At 46.2% G+C, this 13,715-nt stretch overlaps 1 protein-coding gene across 1 annotated transcript in view; it reads right to left on the minus strand.

The window, feature by feature from the left end:
* Positions 1 to 13,715, minus strand: part of METTL24 (methyltransferase like 24) — an 89,668-nt gene that overhangs the window by 56,332 nt on the left and 19,621 nt on the right. Inside the window, exon 2 of the mRNA XM_069488382.1 lies at positions 2,371 to 2,469. Within this exon, the coding sequence (XP_069344483.1) occupies positions 2,371 to 2,469 (99 nt within the window). The remainder of the gene's footprint in view (positions 1 to 2,370; positions 2,470 to 13,715) is intronic.

The following is a 13,715-nucleotide window of genomic DNA, read 5'->3' on the forward strand; positions in this document are numbered from 1 at the left end:
GATGGCTCCCACCGGCTGGCCTCCTAATAACCCGGAAGTACATCAAAGCACAATACCGTACTTGTATAAAATGGCCCCTGATTATAAAACCATTGTGAGGTTTAAAACTTTATCGCATTCTTTCTGGAGGACAAAAATCCTTCTAGAGAGCTTCAACAACCCATTCTCTACTATTGCACTCATCAAGCTGAATAATAACTATACATCGGCCGGGCGCGGTGGCTCACGCCTGTAATCCTAGCACTCTGGGAGGCCGAGGTGGGCGGATCGTTTGAGCTCAGGAGTTCGAGACCAGCCTGAGCAAGAGCGAGACCCCACCTCTACTAAAAATAGAAAGAAATTATATGGACAGCTAAAAATATATATAGAAAAAATTAGCCGGGCATGGTGGCGCATGCCTGTAGTCCCAGCTACTCGGGAGGCTGAGGCAGGAGGATCGCTTGAGCTCAGGAGTTTGAGGTTGCTGTGAGCTAGGCTGATGCCACGGCACTCAATCTAGCCTGGGCAACAGAGTGAGACTCTGTCTCAAAAAAAAAAAAAAAAAAAAAAAAAAAAAACTAACTATACATCCATTTATCTGCCTTCAGAACTAGTTTGTTAGAACCTTGAGGGCAGAGACTATATCCCCAGGGCCTAGCATGGTTCCTGGCCACGTGTGGGCTCTCAAAAATACTTAGTTAATAACAATTCTTTACTACTCTGTGCACAGTACAAGCCCACAGAACTGGAAGGGATCGACCTAGGACCTTCGAAATAATTTGATACAATCTCTTCCATTTCAGGATCCAAAGGAGAGCCAGAGAAACAAAGTAAATTGCCCAGGTTTACCACATCATGTCGTAGGATGCTTTCAGTTTTCTTTTGTTTGTTTGTTTTTGTTTTTTTAGAGTTTTTCTCCTCTCAGCCCATAGCGTGGGGAAAGATCCAAGAGGGGTCTGAAATGGCCATTTCATGCCTCAAGAGCTTCTTCTAAGTAAATATGCCTTTTATAAGTTAAAGAAAATTAATGTGAAATATATATAAAATGGAATTTAGAGGTTTGCACTAGGTAAATTTATTTTGCAGGGGTGGGGGGCAAGCCCATAGTTCTCAAATTCAACTCATAAATTTAACACCTCTTGTTTTTCTCTGGGGCCTTTAAGGGCTTTTTACAGTCACAGTTAAGAGGTCCAGATTCTTATCCTTCATGTAAAACCAAACTGTAAAATTAAAATTTCAGTATTTTAATTAAGTCTGCATAAGTCTGCCAAATTAATTTGCAGCAGCAAAATAAGATAAAATGATGTGCAGCACAGGGACCAATTCATCCCATCACTCATGATTAATTCAATAAGCTTTTACTTCCATGTTTGGGTGACAAATATTAAAATCCACATGATTGTCTGACTACATCATAAGTGACATGGGACTTTCTTTTACCCCTAAACTAGCCTCCTGAAGATTTAGAAATATATTCTCTCCCATAGATGAGCGAGGTTGGGGAAGAGAAGTAGGATGCCAAAAGCCCAGGCTGGAGGGAGATGAAAAGAATCCAGGACCCCGCCCCATGCACCCCCAGCCCCACTGCACAGCTCACAGGCAGTCTGAGCTCCTAATGTGCTAGCACCTCTCAGTGCAGGGCTGTTTCCCCGGGGCCTTGATTTTCTCTTCTGTCTCTCTGTCCCACGGGATCAGGCAGCTTGAGAATGGAACCTCCTGATTAACGTGTCAAGAGCCCATAGACTCTCCTTAATGGACAGTCTCTTTGCCTGCTTGGGGCACTGGCTCAGCCTGCAGCTGGGCAGGAGCTGCCACAGTGTGTTAAGTCAGTAATAAAGGCCGGGGCTCAGTAATGATTTAAACTGCTCTAAGGACAGAGAGCCTTTGGATTCATTAACTCCTCAGCACACTGCCTGCAAAGTCTCCTCTGCTCTCTTGCCTAGCACGTCCCTGGCTGCCAAGCATCTGTGGCAGAAGAGTGAAAAGGCAAATTCCTCCAAATACAAAATGGAACTTGAACCTCCAGATGATGGTTTTGTTTTGTGACACACTTGACTGCCTACTCACAGGGACCAATCTGTCGCTTCAAATGGTTTTCCAAAACAATTTTCTAAAGTGGATCTTTAAAACACTATGGGATGAATCATTAAAACATTTCAGGTTGATGATACTCCTGGAAGGAAGAAGATGCCCGAGCAAATGGAAGGCATCTTATCTGCCTCCAGTGAGTGGATGAATTTAGGCAGCAATGCTCAGAAATCACAGCCCTATCAAGTCCCTATCAGGAGTCGCTGAGACCCTCCCCAGCCCCTCACTGACAAATCTTTCTTTCAAAGGGGCAATCCGAATCTTTCACGTTATTCTCAAACCCACGTGAGCCTGCAACACAACCTGGGTGGTGCTGATGTATCTCAGGAACCTCCAGGCTTCTTCATCCAGGGACTGAGCAGGGCCTGCCCAAGGCTGGAGACGGATCTGCCACCTGGGACCCTGTGGGAGACACACAACACAGGCAGCGTCAGGAACTAGAGGCGTGGTGGGCAAGGGAACCACGAAGAGTGTGAGATGGGGGCGAGGCTGCTTTAGCTGTCAGCAGAACAAACACAAGTGCACACAGGCTCAGGGAGCTCTCAGGGAGCTGCTGTCATTAAGGCCACATCAGTCACAGGGAGACAAACGAGTCCCGAGACAGCCAGATCCCAGGTTAAGCATGAGATTGCACAGGCCCCGGGGACTGTCTGACTCTGCACTTGTGATCAAAGGCAAACTCCACTCGACCCCATCGGGCTCTCCCTTAACCGGAGCTTTATATGACATGATGCCGGCCCTCCCATTCAGGAAAAAAACTCCCTTATCTACTACAGTTTCCCAAAGCTTGGAGCTTTAAGCTCTCCTTACCAGTGGGAGCTAAATAATGTGCGCACACAGACAGAGAGTGGAATGACAGACCCTGGAGACTCCAAAGGGTGGGAGGCTGGGGGTTATGGGTGCAATGTACATTATTTAGGTGAGGGATATAATAAAAGCCCAGACTTCACCATTACACAACATATCCATGTGACAAAATTGCACTTGTACCCCTTGAAGTTATACAAATTAAAAAAGAAAGAAAGACCTTTGGGGGGGAAAAAAGAACATGTGCCTTCTTACAGGCCAGTTTTGTTGGTTGCAGCACCATGATGCTGGAGGCCTGTCCTGTGGAGAAGAAATGCTCAGGGCCCTCAATTATCCTCCTAAGCACCGGGTGATGGGGTAATGCCACCTGGCTGCAGGACGCAGACCCGGAGCTGTCACCACCAGGGCTGGGGAGGGTGGCTTTCCAACACTGTGAGGCAGCCTCCACCTTTTAGCAGGGGGCAGGAGGAGCTCCCATGAGCAGAAGGGTTAGGATGACCCCTTAGCCTCGTTTTGCAGCAAGGATGAGTGGATGAAGGGTTAGGGGAAGACAGTGGTCTGGAAGAAGCAAAAATGGGAACCCCTCCCATGAAAAGGAGGCACTGGCTGGAGCCCAGAGCTCCCCACCTACAGCTGTCACCACCTGGAGAGCTCCAGAAAATTCCCTGTGATTCCAAGAGAAGGGGAGGGGAGGGCTCAGCATGCAGCATGGGAAGGGCTGGGGGCAGGAGAAGCTCCAGCAGCTGCCTGGGTGGAAGTCTAGCATCAGGAAGGATTTGGGGTGTCACAGCACAAGGGATCCTGCAGAGTGGTTAGGATGGGTCCCTAAACTGCCTCTCATGGTGAGAAAGGGGCAGGGGAGAGTTCTGGGGACAAGATAAAGGGAACATTCATGTACACACATTGTTCTCTAGGCAGGAAATGTCTGTCACCCAAAAAAGAAACATCTAAACAGGCTAGCCCTGAGACACTTTAGTACAAATGTGGTATGTTGGAGTGGGAGAGGTGACTTGGGGTTAAACTGCCTTGGAGCAGGGCAGGAACAGGCAGGTTGGTCAATATGAAGCCAGGTGTCTGAGTCTGGGGAAGAGGAATCCACTCTGGTGTGAGGGTCTGAGATCAGGGCAAACACTTTGGAAGTGATGGAGTGTTAGGTTAGGCATTATCAGACACACACCATCGCAGGGACGCTAGAGCCCGCAGTCCTAGCATCCCGACAGCCTGTGCTGCCCTTGCGGTGGCTGAGCACCGTGCAGTGCCTCAGACTGAAGGACCCCTCCCCGACTGCCCACAGGCTGCCTTTCGTTCAGGAATCCATAAGGCAGGGCCGGCCTCCTGGGTGTGCAACCTGTCCCTCTTAGAAGGGCCAGGCTTGGTTTAATGCTCTGCTGACACTGTCTTGAAATTCGTCATAATTTTGGAAGAAGAGGTCCTGCATTTTCATTTTACACTGGGCCCCACAAATGACATGGCTGTTCTTCCCCCCCTTTCTGGAAGAACAGCCTTTTCCCATGGCTGTTCTTGCTCTGTGAAGGGTGAGCAGGAACTCTAGTCAGCGAGAGCTGGAGAACACCAACTAATATATCTTCCAGTTACTGCCTTCCACACCCCCCCCCCCCATTTAATGTTTCCTTCTCTGAGTGAGATGGCGATCACCATTCAGTCAAACAGTATCTACTGAGCCTCAGCCACTCCGTGCCAGGCGCTGGTGAATACAGGTCCAAGTAAAACCCAGACTCTCCCAGAAGGCGCTCGCAGTCCGGTGATAGTGAAATGCCAAAACGTTCCCGAGAGTCATTCTTTTCGGGAAATTATTTGATTCTGAAATCATACATTAAACACACATGCCTCCTAGTTTCGCTGGATCACACTCGTTCCGCGTGGCGTGGACAGAGTGCCTTCCCGGGTTGCCACGGCAGTCGGCACAGCCACATGATGCTCCACGAGCACTTAGGCCTGGGGCTTGAAACCTCCCACTTAACTGTCATGGGACCACTCACAAGTGCCCCCAGCATCTGGCCTGGAGCCTCTCGATGACGAAAAGGATGAAGTTCGCATGTTTTGGTTTTCGTCTAAATCAGGGGTTGGCAAACCTTTGCTATCGTGGGTCAAATAGCCAATATTTTAGACTTTGCAGGCCAGAGTTTCTGTTGCAACTCCTCACGTTGGAGCTCAAAAGCAGTCACAGATAATAAATAAACAAATGGTTGTGGCTGCGTTCCAATCAAGCTCCGTTTTCAAAAACAAGCGGGAGGCTGCACTTGGCCCGCAAGCTGCAGTGTGCTGACCCCTGCCCCACTTGATTCTAATTTCGAAGTAGGCTGGCCTAGACATGGGTGTTTACTTGAAGTAATGCAAGGGAGACAGATTATGATATTGTTGGGGCTCAGAACATGACACCCCAAAGCGTGGTGCTTTGGCATACTGAGTACTTTAAACCGAAGTTCATTGAAAGGCCCTGAGATAAAGTTCTCTCTGACCGTCTCCTGCCTTCCTGTCTCTCTTCCCTCTTTCTCGCTCTGAAGCAAGTCCAAGAAACCAGAATTCCTCTTCTGTAAGGCAGGTCATAGAAACTAGGATCCCTCTTCCACAAAGCAAGCCATAGAAAGGTCACCCTCTCCCTCTCCCTTCTCCCTTGAATACCCTCATTCCAGAGGGGTTCTGCTCCATCCTAGGAGGGAGGAATGCTTCACAGAGAAGACAAGAAGAATCTGGAACAGACAAGCCTTGCTGGGTTTCCCTACTCAGTCTATTAGTGCTAGATTATACCCTTTTTGTCCAATCATATCTCTACACAGCTGTCCATTCTTCAGTGAACCTAAGTATTAAAATAGACCATTTTCCTGGGATTTTTGGGTCTTCATTTCTGACAGCTCCCATGTCACGTAAAACCTTGATTAAATAAATTTGTTATGCTTTTCTCTTGTTAACCTGTCTTTTGTTACAGGAGTGTTGGCCGTGATGCTTATGATAAGTGAGGAAAGGTATCATTCCGCCCCTATGATACCTAGATTATAACCAATGCTGTCACCTGGGTGACTTGCGTACATCAGTTGGGATCCCAGCAGGATCCAGTGAGCTCGTTCAAACTGGCTAATTTAACAGAGAGACCGCTTACAAAGGTGTGGGCAGGGTATAAGGAAACCAATAAGGAATAATGCAATACCTGTGTCTGGTAACACCAGAGAGCCCTGACAAGCCCAAAGGAAACCAGACGGAGAAGGTCTTTAATAGAAGAACACAGTCGATCCTATAACATACTCCAGCCTGACCGTCTGCCCCACCATCAATCTCCTGCCTCCTGTTGGCCAAACCCAAAGGGAAGACAGAGAAGAGGGAGGGTGTGGTTGGTCCATGCAGGTCAGCCTCCCAGGGGCAGAGCAGGGAGCAAGGGGGAGACTGGGCCTAGAGGACCTGGGGGGCAAATGGAGGGCCTCCTGCACAGCATTCTTTGGAAAAAGGCAGTGAGATTTGACCAAAGAGTCATTCATTCATTCAGCGGGCACTTGTGCCTCATGCCAGGCTCTGTGTTACGATTTAATATAGAACACAGCTGTGTAAACCAACAAATGAAATGAAGGTTGTAGGGCTCCGACAGAAATCTCTACAGGGTACAATGGATGGGGGCACAAAGAGATGGAGCACCTGAGTATTACTCCAAAATAAATGCCTGAAAATACAAAGCAGCTTTGGGGAAGCAGCCTCCACTGCTAGGAGCCCAAAAGCACATCAAAATTCTTTCTAGCATCATTAAAGAGACACCTTCAACACAGAAGTAGCATTTAACCTGGGCTAACACATGAAAGAAACTTCACAGATGAGTAATTATGAATCCCTATGGTGAATCAATATGGTGAAACTATAGAATTATCTTAAGGATCCACAAATAGTACCCTTTCTGCAATCTGATATTTCTCATTTCCAACTGAGTGTTGACCACAAAGAAGCTAAACACAGCAGCTAAAATAGTAAATAATATAAGTTGAAGAGTCTCAGATGGGGATATAATAGAAACATACAACAAATAAATGCCCTCAGAAGTGCTCTGGCTTAATGCATTGGTTGAGCTGTTTAAAAAACATTTCACATAAAGCAATGTTCTTATTGGAATCAGTCTGACAGCAGTTTGTGATTATTTCCCCATGGAAACCACTAGCTTTTATCATCTCTTTCAATTATCATTTGTCTTAATTCTCTAGTGCACATATCAACATTTGTCCTTCCCAAATTCCCACAAACAGAATTCTCCGAGCACCTTAAAACACCAATGGCAGGCTTAATAGAAAAGGACAAAAACCATCTTTTTCTTTTCAAAACAATTTTTATTATTACGATTTTACTCCAAACAATTCCCTAAATACCAGGGTACATTAAATACCTATTATCCATGTGTTTCAACTATCCAGTGGCCATAACACTGCCACCCCATCGCTCCCAGGAAGTGGGCACATGGATTCCCAGTCCTGTCTGCCGCCTGCACTTCCTCTTCAGACAGGTAAAGCAGCAGCTTACGCAGAAGGTGGTTGGAGGTTCCATCATTTTGGACTGGCCTGTCCCCAGCAAGCCTGAGCTGAAATGTCGCATGGAGCATTTCAATGAGTTGCCACAGAGAAACGGCCTTGCTCCTGAGCTCCCGCAGGGATGGGGGCCCCTCTGCTCCTAAACCACCAGGACATTCACACAAAGGAACCTCCCCGGCCTCAGACAAGCATTTCTCAGGGCACACGTGGTCCTGGATGTGCAAGGAAAGGAAGCATCCCCTTTTTTGTTTTGTGAAGGCCGGTTCTGGCACCTTCTCCAGGAAATGAGTATTGGAAAGCGGGCTGGCTTCTTCTAATGAGAGGCAAATGTCTTCGTTACATAGAAAAAATTCCAAACATTCAGATTAAAGACAGCAGAAGATTCGGTGCACAAGTAACTCGTGCTGTTGAGTAGCTATTGTGCAGATATCTGAGATTCTACTTCTCAAAGGGTAAAAAGTGATCACTGAGTCATTCGGTGCGTAGAGATAATGGATCTGACTCAAAAAGACTGCAACAAGCACAACCATGAGGCTTTGGGATATTTTTACCATTTGTTATTTCAGCATTAAATGTTGTTTTTTTAAAAGAGAAAATGATTCTCTCCAGCTATGAAGCTGAATTCTGAGATTTTACTCCTAAAAGACAAAGCAAAAAATAAAGCAATCTTTTAAAATACTCCTTTGCCTACCAGCCTACACTTGTGCACATGAAAGAAATATATTAACTCAATACCATAAGCCCCAAGCAAAACTGGTAGCATTTTTAAAAATTTAAAGAAAAAAGGAGGCCCGCCCATGACCTAGAAAAGAGAGCTATCGATTCTGCCTTGTGCAAAAGCTTTCTTTGTCTTAAAATTTGGAATACAGCTTTCTTCTTCACAGGCTATATCCTCACATTCATGAATGACCTCATGCAGCCTACAAAGAAATTGTCAAACTAAGAACAGTGACGCCAGCAGCTTTACAAGTAATTTTTGTGCGTGCATTTTTACATTGTTTTGGTGTAAAAACTAAATGTAAAATAAGCAAAAGAAAGCTTCTAATGGTCCACTCCTCTGTGTTTCAATGCCATGGTCCTTTTGGGGATGAAATTGTATGATAGTAATTTCAATGACTGGTTCCTTCATCATGATGGATAATTGACACAGTGTTCAGGACACTTTTTATAAAGATTCAATACTCCCACGAGCACGTTCCCACCACTACTAAGCTCTTGAAAGGTTTTAGAACCAGCAATGTTCTGCTGGGAGAGAGAACTAACAATGGATCCTGTGCATTATGGTTGTGCTCCTGGAAAAGAACAAGGTTGTGAGTCCTTGACTCAAACTAAACAAAACACTGAGAATGTGTTGATGTGTTGATGATGGGGAAGCCTAAGCTTTCTGGGAGAAACAAACCCAAAACAAGTCAAATAGATTTATTTAGCAATTTTGCTGCGATTTTGCGCTAATTAAGAGCATCTGTGAGTGGGCAGGAAACAATGACTGAAGGAAATTGTTTATTCCTTTTTAGCAGGAGGGGATGAGAGTTGTCGGGGGAGGAGGGCAACAAAATGGTGTCTGGACAGAACATGAATCCAGCCACGGCTGAGAGTTTGTCAATGTCCGGTACCGCCCTTAGAGTGTGCCCAGGGGCTCTGAAAGCTGGGTGGGGTGCAGTTCACATGCCTTTGTCTCTGCATTCTCATGTCATCGGCTGGTTTCTCAGACTCAGCCCTGCTTCAAAAAGAGCAGGGGTGAGTTATACATTGTGTGGTGATGTTTAAAATTCAGGTACCCCATGCAAAGATTTCATTTAAAAATAAAGGATCTCAGATTCAGTTGTGGGTCACATCCGCACCCTGTGTCTCCCACTGAATGCAGCAATGGAAGCTGGTTGGAATGCAGGGAGCAGTTATTTGAGGAATCTGAAAAGTCAACAGACAATAGGAGGTAGATTGGGGAGGAAGACCAGAATTCAAAGTACCTGGGCACTAGCAGTGAGTTCACCATTGTTTTTCCTTCTGGTAATGCTCCCGCCCCCTGGAGGCTGCTGGCACAGGCAGAAGGGCTCAGGAGCAGCCCTCTAGTCCAGGCTCAAGGAGGGAAAGCCTCTCCTAGTGCCCAGAGAAAGTGGGGGAAATTCCTCATTTTTCCTCCTTTTTTTGCCTTCTCTATTTGTGCCTCTCAACGCCCAGGCAACCCCATGGAGGTGATAGAAGCCACAGCGGGGGCTGGGCGGCACCTAAAACCAGGAGTAAAAGAAAGCTTCCTCTCTGATGTGTGGCTGTGGCCCCCAGAGGGTGGGGTGAATCCCCACTGACTATTTCCTGTCTCCCTCCTCCGGCTGCCGCTGCTGGCCTTGGACTCAGGCACAGTCACAGGCAGCGTGCAGCCCAGCACAGGCAGAGCAGGGGTAACCGAAGCCCAGACTTACCAGCCAGGTGTTCAAAACTGCGAGGAACCAGATAATCCTTGACAACTGGGGAGAAGGAGTACCTTAGGAACGCAACCCATAAAGTGGTTTATAAAGTCCTGGGCTCACTCTAGAACTGCGCATGCATGGATCCGATCCTGGTTAGCAAATCAAAGTGTGAGAACTGAGCTAGCAGACAGACCTCTGCCTGGGTCCCAGACTGGCCCCTGGGTGGGATGCAGATGGGACAGAGCTGAACCACACAGCACAGGCTTTGAACACAGAATGGACATTGAGATCACAACCCACAGAAGGCTGGTTGGAACTTGAGGCCTGAACCCAGCCAGGTCAATTGCCTATTAAAACAAATACATCATCATTATCTATAGTATATAAAATAATATTCAAAATGTCCAGGATACAATCCAAAACTACTAAGTATCTGAAGAAGCAGGAAAATCCCAACTGGTGTGGGAAAAAGACAATCAACAGATGCCAAAGTAGGCATGACACAGATGTTGGAATTTTTTGACAAAGACTTAAGAGCAACTATTATAAAATACTCCATGAAGTAAAGGTGAACACTCTTGAAAGCAAAGAAATGGGAGGCATAAAGATCCAAATGGAAATTTTAGAACAGAAAAATATAATAACGGAAATAATCTCAGTGGATGGACTTAGTAATGGAATGAACTTGAAGACAGATAAATAGAAAGTATCCAATCTGAACAACGGAGAGAAAAAACTATTTGGGGGCGGTCGGGGGTGGGGGGAACAGAAAGACCCCAAGGACCTGTGCAACAATACCAAGAGGTCTAACATTCATGTCATTGATGTTTCAGGGGAAGAGGAGAAAGAATGCAGTGCAGAAAAAAAGTATTTAAAGAAATAATGGCAGAAAGATCCCCAAATTTGACAAAAGACATAAACCTAAAGATTCAAGAAGCTCAGCAAACCCCTAAGGGGAAAACTCAGAGAGTTCCACACTCATACACATCATAATCAAACTGCTGAAAACTAAAAACAACAACAAAAGCTGAGCCTCTGTGACTGTAGTGACAGACAAGGTCACAACGGCCAGGTGAGAAAGGGCAGAGCCAGCCCATCCCAGAGAAGCCTCTTCCCCTGGGGCCCCTCCCTGTCAAGGCCCAGTCCCACCTCTCCGGGACCATCTGCTAAACATCTCTGGCAGCAGACAGCACGCAGGCTGAAACCCAAATCCAGGGCAGCATTCTGAATCCTTTCCCCATCAATCTGCCGCCTCTGCGTCATTACACAGTGTAGGCCGGGAGGCAAGGGAACCAGAAATCAAATCAACTCTGACAAGAAAAAATGCACCATAATTCAAGCAGGCCCTGATAACTTTTAGGAAGGAATAAACAACAAAAACAGGACAAGGAGGAATAAATACTCCACTCTAGATTTATTCTCTAAGTTACCCTAGTTCTGCTGGTAGGTTGGAAAGAGAGGCCAAATAAGTCTGAGTCGGGCTTTGTTCTTAAACTGACATCTTTACATTCACCACATTTTCTGTATAAGTTAAAAATGGTTCAAATGTGGGTGAGATTGAAACACACGAGGGAATGGCTAAGAGAATAAAACATAGTGTATTTTAGGTTTTTACCATAGGCAGTAAAAAGAGGAGCCAAATACCTGGAGTAGATCCAATGAAAGGCAGAGGTTTTTGTTTTCATGATACAGAAACTACCCAGCACCTGCACTCACGCAGCAAGGACTCGAATGTCAAATCGTGGGTTTCACTGAGTTAGCACATCAACCAGGAAAGGAGGGAGTTTCATTTGTCTTATGAAAGTAAGTTTATATAAGAATGTTTGCGTAGGAAAGCAAATGGAAATTCAGAAGAGCATTAACATTTTTAAGCATTCTCTCTCTCTCTCTCTCTCTCTCTCTCTCTACACACACACACACCCTGCACGTGTACGCACAGCCTCATCAAAATGTGTAGGATACCTCCTGGACTTTCTGGGACTCAGAATCCTAGCAGGTTAACATCATCTGGATCAACATCAATTGCTATGTTCAAGGACTTGCTTCAGTCAGAAAATTCCAGTCAGTTAACATCCCATCAAACATTTACCAGTTCCTGAAACATCGGCTTCTCAGGATGGAAGGTCCACAGCATGCCATAAACTCATTTCAAAGATGCTGGGAATCCCAAGTAGCTTCCAAAGCCAAAGGAAAACTGGAGTTGGCAGAGGGTAGGGAGAACATAAAGCCACTGAGAGTAGGGAGAGGAATGGAGAAGGGAAGAGGAAAAGGGGGGCATGAGAGAAAGGAGAGGAAAAAGGAGTTTTCCCTCAACACCTGCACATCAATCTCCATTGTCCCCACGAGTTTACCTGCAACCCAGGGTTGTCCACAGGGGGTTCCCGGGGCCATTTTGGTGGCTCTCAGCCCACGTCAGTCCTCAACTTCATTCAAACCAAGGAAACCATTTCAGTTCTAGACTCTAAGCAAGAAGTGATTTTTATCACCAAAAAGAAATAAAATGCCTCACTCAAGGCCAGGCGAGGTGGCTCACGTCTGTAATCCTAGCACTCTGGGAGGCCGAGGCGGGAGGATCTCTCGAGGTCAGGAGCTCAAGACCAGCCTGAGCAAGAGCGAGACCCCGTCTCTACTAAAAATAGAAAGAAATTATATGGACAGCTAAAAATATATACAGAAAAAATTAGCTGGGCATGGTGGCGCATGCCTGTAGTCCCAACTACTTGGGAGGCTGAGGCAGAAGGATTGCTTGAGCCCAGGAGTTTGAGGTTGCTGTGAGCTAGGCTGACACCACGGCACTCTAGCCCGGGCAACAGAGTGACACTCTGTCTCAAAAAAAAAAAAAAAAAAAAATGCCTCACTCAGAGTCACCAAGTGTAGAGGAACAGGAATTATGGCAGAAAAAATGCCTCCCGGGGGCCACAAATGGCACCTGAAATACAATCTGGCAGCAGCCTATAGCCACCCCAAAGGGACAAGGGGGTGGCAGCCACCTGTGACCCAGTGCCTTGACAGGAAGCAAAGCCTTCTTTGGAAACCAGCTATGGACACTGTATGGTGCTTAACTCATCTCTGAGAAAGGACACAAGCAAGCAGGATGTTAGGTGCTCTGCCATGGCTGGACAGCCAGGCTGGGGGAAGCCACATGCCATCTACCACCAGTTTCCTGAGACTGCCACATCCCATTGAATATGTCACTGCACACAACTGTGTGTGTGTGTATGAATATGTATGTATTTCTCAGTTCTCAGCATGCATTCCTTCATTAACTAACTCTTTTGTCATTTTCATATTGTCCATGTGTCATACTGTCCAGTCTCCCCCTCTGGCTGTTAGACAGCGATACAGTATTTGGTAGCCTCAGCAAATCCTACCAGACACTTAGAGATAAGACTCTGGTTCCAGGACATTCTCTGCATGATTCTATATTTATAGAACATTTTCCTGTCTGAATGTGCTATAAGTTATAGTGCCTGACAAGTTAGAAGAAGCCATACAAATGCTTCTTTTTCATCCGTGGGAAGCTGCCAGCAGGGCAGAACACGGCGGGCAGAGCTGGCTGCACTCCTCTGGAACCAAACGCACTTCAGCCTCAAACCTAAATGGAAGGAAAAATCTACCCGCTTCATCACTAAGTGGCCCCTTTCAGGAACGTGAAGAATTGCTGAAGGAAGCAGACCTTTCTGGAGGTCAATTATTGGGTTTGACTCCGTGTTACTGTCTGGACTCAGGGTTCTTAGGTGAACGGGAGTGAGAATCTCCAAGGTTAGAAGTAAAGCTGCCAAAGTGGCAAATGACCTTGGCCGGGGGCCCTTTCCCCATTTCAGACTGGATATAACAAGAGTAAAAAGGGGGAAAATTGTACAAATAAATGCACATCTAAGCTGATGAAATCTTGAACATAGATCTTAATTGTATG

Source organism: Eulemur rufifrons, chromosome 15 (assembly GCF_041146395.1).
Source record: "Eulemur rufifrons isolate Redbay chromosome 15, OSU_ERuf_1, whole genome shotgun sequence".
Taxonomy (NCBI): Eukaryota; Metazoa; Chordata; class Mammalia; order Primates; family Lemuridae; genus Eulemur; species Eulemur rufifrons.